The sequence below is a fragment of the Haemaphysalis longicornis genome, unplaced genomic scaffold (assembly GCF_048455015.1).
Source record: "Haemaphysalis longicornis isolate Haplotype H1 unplaced genomic scaffold, Haemaphysalis longicornis Haplotype H1 scaffold_1, whole genome shotgun sequence".
In the NCBI taxonomy this organism is placed as follows: domain Eukaryota; kingdom Metazoa; phylum Arthropoda; class Arachnida; order Ixodida; family Ixodidae; genus Haemaphysalis; species Haemaphysalis longicornis.
The window spans coordinates 476,607,960-476,613,959 of NW_027526203.1; the positions used below are offsets into that span (position 1 = coordinate 476,607,960).

At 46.9% G+C, this 6,000-nt stretch overlaps 1 protein-coding gene across 1 annotated transcript in view; it reads right to left on the reverse strand.

The window, feature by feature from the left end:
• The window catches only part of LOC144173728 (uncharacterized), a 115,423-nt gene extending 110,141 nt beyond the window's left edge, over nucleotides 1-5,282 (reverse strand). The window contains exon 1 of the mRNA XM_077702030.1: nucleotides 5,038-5,282. Coding sequence (XP_077558156.1) covers nucleotides 5,038-5,110 — 73 coding nt within the window. The 5' untranslated portion in view covers nucleotides 5,111-5,282. The remainder of the gene's footprint in view (nucleotides 1-5,037) is intronic.
• Between the last annotated feature and the right edge of the window lie 718 nt (nucleotides 5,283-6,000).

Here is a 6,000-nt window from a genome sequence, read left to right on the forward strand (position 1 = left end):
TACTTGGCGTTATCGTTGAACAAAGCGCTCGACTGTATTCACCACTCTACCTTATTTCACAAGCTTCAGTACTATGGCATCAAGGGCATTGTTTAAACCTCATACAGTTTCACCTTCAACGCGAGATATCAGCTTGTGCAATTAGATAAGCATTATTCAGCGTTGCAATACATCAAAAAGGGTGTTCCGCAAGGTGGTATTTTAGGCCCTTTTCTTTTTATAGTTTATTTAAACGGCGTTCTAAACATTTGAAAAACTTCTAAACGATGCAACTGTATTTTTTTCTGCATTTGGCGATTGCCAGTTAAATAACACCGAAAACTCTGCTCTTATCCATGTCCAAAAGCGGTCTGCACTACACCACTTGGGAATACATGGAGCCAAAACAGAAGCCACAATATTTCGACCAAAGGCAAAGCCGTTAAGTATGACCATAAATGTTATCTATGCAGGTAAAAATGTTCTAATTGTAAACAGTGTTAAGACTCTTCCTGTTATCTTTTCTCAAAACATGCTTTGGAAGGCTCAAATAGACTTTGCGGTAGGTAAGTTATCTCGTGTCGTTGGCAGGACATTCCGGTATCGATATCGATACATACTAACGTATACATCAATACATTAAAAATAAAAAGTCTAATTCATAATGCCCCTTTTCTCGCTATTTTATTATTGCGTATTAAATGCATGGGACGCGATGCTACCCACCAATACGAAAAAAATAAATACATCGTACAAAAATGTTTGTTCGGGCCATTTTTAAGCTGCCATATAACGCTATGAAGGAATATGAAGGAATATAAAGGAATATAAAGGAATATGAGGCTCATATCATACACGGTACATATAAAGGAATATGAGCCGTGTATGATATGCAAGCGGAACCCGAAAAAAAAAAACGTTTTCTGCGCAGCTTGTTCAAATCGAACATGCAACTTCCCTCTGCTCGCAACAAAGAACAGTGAAATGTGATCACTTTACGCGTAATATATATCACGGAAAAATTGCCACACATGCTAGCGACTCTTTTGAATTGTCCCGATCAATCTTGCATTGATTTGCGAAGAGGTTCTATTCATGACATCTAGTTGTGCGTGACCTATCGTTACGTTTTTCTTTCTGTTCTTCCCTTTTTTTCCTTTTCGATTTCTTTATTTCTTTTTTTCTTTCTCTCGTGCATCCGGGACCTATGTTCATGCTGAAATTTGTATTTTCAATCTTGTTCCCTTGTGTTTTTTGACTTGCCTTGTAGGACAAAGCTTGTAGCTGTCTGCTTTCATGCGGCTATTACCCACGGTCTCCTTCACGGGAATAAAGTTACGAATATTGTTAACGTAAATATGCCCTACTTCCATACCAATTCAATTGCTTTATTTATCAAAATTCACGCGCATAGGTACACTTGAACAAATTCCGACTTCTTGTATGCGTGGTATACTATTCAGAGCTGCGGCCATTTACCGCAGCGCAACGGCAACGCCGGTTTTCCGCCCAACAGGCGCCTAAAGCTTTCTCACGAATAAGACCGACAGAGTTAAGTTTCACCGAAAGTGGCCCTCCTCCACAGTGTCAGCCGTGCCGCGTGAGTCTTCTCATGAGGGATTGGCCAAGATTTGCCAATGGTGACGAGAGCATTTATGCCATAAAGTGACCTCCAGAAGAATAATCAAGCGGTGATTAACACACGCAAGGTCATTAAACGGAAGCAGGCTTGATTCACATTTTTTCAGTTTTTCTCACTTATTTCGCTCAGGTAGCTGTTAACAGGGAACCTAGGTCCATTTCGGCGCACGTAGAAGAGCTCCATGTTTTTAAAATTTAATCCGTATTCCGCCCTTATGGCGCGCTTCATGACATAAGGTTAGCTTCTCCGCGCATAACACTTTTTCAAGCAGAAAAAAAAATGAGGCATAACTTTTGTACAAATTCCAGCCCTCTGTGCAAAGGTAGAAAATTTGCACTTAATTTCTTGGTTTTCTGTATTTTTGCGTTGATGTCATTTCTAGAGACCGGATTTTAGGCAAATGCCTATTTTTTTTTTCCTTGGGCTCCTATCGTTCCGCTCTGATATATGAACATGAATAAGAGGTCAGAAGGTTTCTTATGGTGTTTTATAGAGCCTATAAATGCTTATTTTGGCGTTTGTGCCTAAATGCCAATAAACGCCTATTTTCAAAATCGGCGCCTATATAAGCACTATTTAGCCACAACTTTCGCTTTCGAGTGCAGTTTGACATAGTTATTCATGTTACCGGGCAGCTAGCATTGACTGTTCGGAACTCTATGGCGTTCAACCTAGTCCTCTAGTTCAACGAACTCTCCGAAAACAACCGTAGTAGCAGTGCAATGGGACGCTCATTCTCAGGGACACGAGGCACAATTTTGAATCCCGAAATGTGGAGATTGTGGTAGTTTGCTATTGTTTCCACAATTTTCACAGCAATCCTCAGACTACGTTCCGACTGCTACAAACACGTGCTGTCACATCCTTGTTTCTAGAAGCATACTCAAATATAACTCTATTTTAACGCAACGGTTGAGCATCGGACACGCCTCTGTTAGCAGATGACTTGCACATTAAAACAGCTCAAAGTAGTTGCACTCAACGTGAAAGCCGCCAAGTGCGGAGCAGTGACTCGCCACAGGTGCTGCGGTGTCGATCTCCGCTCAGTGCTGCCACCCCTCACGCTCTTCCCCTCCTTGTCTCACTGCTCTCGATTGATGAACTGAACTGGGGTTTGTTCAAGGGAATGCAATATTCCCGCCTTCGCAGTGCTAGATCAGATCGCATCCCTTGCTTCCTCTTTTGTTTCATGGTTCTGCCTAGAACAGCACGAGTGGGAGTTGGGCTTGCTTTCTTCTCGCACGCGCTGGATGGAGCCTTTCTGCGCCATTTTGAATGCGTTGTTTTTTGTTTTTTTTTCTGCTGCGACTTTTTTTACTTTCCTTCGTAAAAACCCACCCAAAGAGCATTCCTAACTAAATGAACGCGGGGACTGCCGGTAAAGTACATATATTTTGCTTCAAATGTACCTGCAGTTTTCTTTGCGCTAAATAATGGGGACACGTGCGACCAGTGCCAGCGGTGGCGGGATTTTCGAACAGTTCTGCCTACATAAACCTCTTGTTCAAGTATTCTCTCAACTATTGGCCTGAAGGCTGAATCGAGGGAGAAGCGGGTATAAATTCTCTTTTCCCACTCGAAGCCTCTGTCGGGGTGCGTGGCTTCGTGTGACACCGTGACCGCAGACCCGCTACAGCGACAAGCGGGGCCCCTAAAGTTCTCCGCACTTAACAGCCAACGGCGAAACATCACTGCGTAGCTGCATTTCTTTGCGCCTTGAAAATTAATACAGGCGAAGGGCTTTCTTAAACAAACTTTTCCACCAAAAATCTGTTCGGCTGCTAAACACCTTTTGAAAATGCTCTTCCAATGTGTGCCATTGCATTTGGCAGTATTGGTGCACCTTGCCTGAACAATTCGGATAATATCATTGTCGTCCCGCCGTGAACCTGAATAGGCTGTTGATGATGATGGTTATGGTGATGGTGATGATGATGATGGCATGAGAAAGTAGCTTAGCTTTACCTGAAGCCCTAGCGTAAGAGCATGTTAATTTCTTGATAAATTGTCGTCTCTTGAGTTTATTATTTGTGTCTGTTTTTGCTGTGTCATCATTATGTTGCGCCAGGCACACACAAAGCAGTGCTTTTTTAGACCAGTATTCCAAGCTATCAAGTATTCTCTTTCATGCCTGTTTCATTGTATGCGATGGTAGAGCGAGCGGCAGCGGCCATTGAACGTGAATGTGATCAGTGCGCTTGTTGAATCTAGTCAATGGATCGTCATTAGCCCAGACGATTTATGGGACAATGGAACGACTGTGTTCAACTGTTGGTGCCCTTGTGCCATCATAACCAATAATATGTTTGGTCTTCCTGTCGTAAATACAGGTCAAGCATGTCTTCGTCCGAAATTATTTGTTTTTGTGTAAAAATTTCTGGTGCCTATATTTACGACGTTGGAGGTCTAAACGTTGTTTTGCATGCGTTTAATGCCTAAAATCCCGGCGTCCAGTCATTTCTGTATTTTTTATGTCGACGGTGTGTCCGAAGCGTCTACCGTTGTGCGCACTGCTGGAAGGTATCAAGAATTACGGTGCCGTCAAAACTTTTTCCCGACTAACGTCACCTTTTATACCACGCCTATAAAGTTGTTTACAGGAAGCCGGAATTGGCAGAATTTGACAGAGCTGGCGGCTCTTTGGTCGCGCTAGGACCTCTCCACACGTGCTTCGATATAGGGAGCCGGAGAAAGTATGCGCGCATTTCGGGCGACACGTTTCTACGCGCCCAAGGATTCGGGTCTCAGACCTCGGCCCAGACAATGAAGGCTTCCGAGCACAAATTGTCGCAAGAGATAAGCGGCGCAAGTGGTGGGTGGTCGCAAATAATTGGGTAGTCTTGGAGAAACCTGGTCTGTAGGCATGCATTGCATGGTCATTGCTATTGAAAACTGCTAGTGAGCTGGCAGCCCACGCTAACTTGTGCGACCAGCCATGGGCGCCGGGCGTTTCTGTACGAATTCTCACTTGTTCGGTGCCGGGTGGTGCACCAGTGGTGCCCCAGCGATGCACAAACGCAAAGCCCGCTTTCCAATAGTTACTGCTGGCCATTTACGAGTCATGCAGCACCCCCAGAGGCTACTGCAAAATTCCTCCCGTCCAGACAGTCGGCTTGTCCCCAAGTCGCCTTTCCGAGCACGCAGTTCGGTTTGGGTGCACAATGCGTGCTTTCGGCGCGCCCGATTTCCCGCCAAAAAAAAAAAAAAAAACCCTGCCTGACATTGTGACGCACATCCTGGGCTGTACGCCATTTGAGTCAACTGCGACCACACGAAGAGCGGTCCTTCAGCGCGCGCAAGCGATGCCCCTCCCGGGTGGGCCAAAGACGACGCAGCCTTGGCAAGCGTCGTCTTGCGCCCAACTCTCCTCTGACAGCGTGTAGCGGGTTCAAAAGAGGCGGCGAAGGCCGACTCACCGTGGGCCGCCGCGGCGAGCAAGCAGAGGAGCGCAGCAGCGGCGGCGACTTGCTGGGCGCGTGTCCGACGCATGACTGCCGCCTTTTCTCCTCCTGTGCGCGCACCACTGCTGGCCGCTTCCTCTTCCCCGCGCTCTTTTTATACGCCGGAGGAGCCCTCGCCCGTTACACAACGCCGTGGATGCGTCGAGGGTAGAGAGGGCTGTTGTCTGTCGGCTGTCACACAACGCCTGCACACGACAGAATCTCGACCGGCCGCTGAAAGGAGCTAACGGGAGAGATCACATTTTGCCCATGGCGTACACTATCGGCGCGTGAGAAAGCCAACTTGGGTTCCCTCCAGGAAGAGTCCCGGAGAAGACGTTCCTTCAGGAAGCTGACGTCACGAGAGAGCGGCACTGCGCTGCGATCAGGAAGTTGAGCTTGCGGAGAAAATGTGAAGCGTGTTCCCGGTCCCACTGTGAATGAGAACGTTTATGGGCCCTAAGTGGCCCCTTCTGACGCGACGTTTGGTTAATGCTGGAAGCGATGTCCTGAAATGATGCGAAACCGTTACCGAACTTTCACCAAGTCCGAGATGAAAAAATTATTGAGATTCATCGGCGGATCTTGAATAATGCGCGAGAATGGCATTCCTCTTCCTCGAGAACTCTGGGCCCGGGCCCTTCCCCAGCTTCCTTCGAGGAGACTGACCCGATCCTTCATCTGTGAATCGGCTGTCACCGCTGCGCTGAAAGAAGACGCGGGTTTCGCATTGCTAGTTCTCCCACCGGCCCACACTTTCCTGCAGAAGAGACCCGCGCACGCACTGTGGGAATGTCGGCAACATTCTCAAGATTGAACCGCTCGCGTGGCGTCTAAACTCGAACTGCCTTCATGCACCTCTTTGTCGCCCTTCATTTTCCGTGCTCTGCTAACTTTCTAAAGGACACGGGACTCTGCTACCAGTGCTGTCAGGCCTAC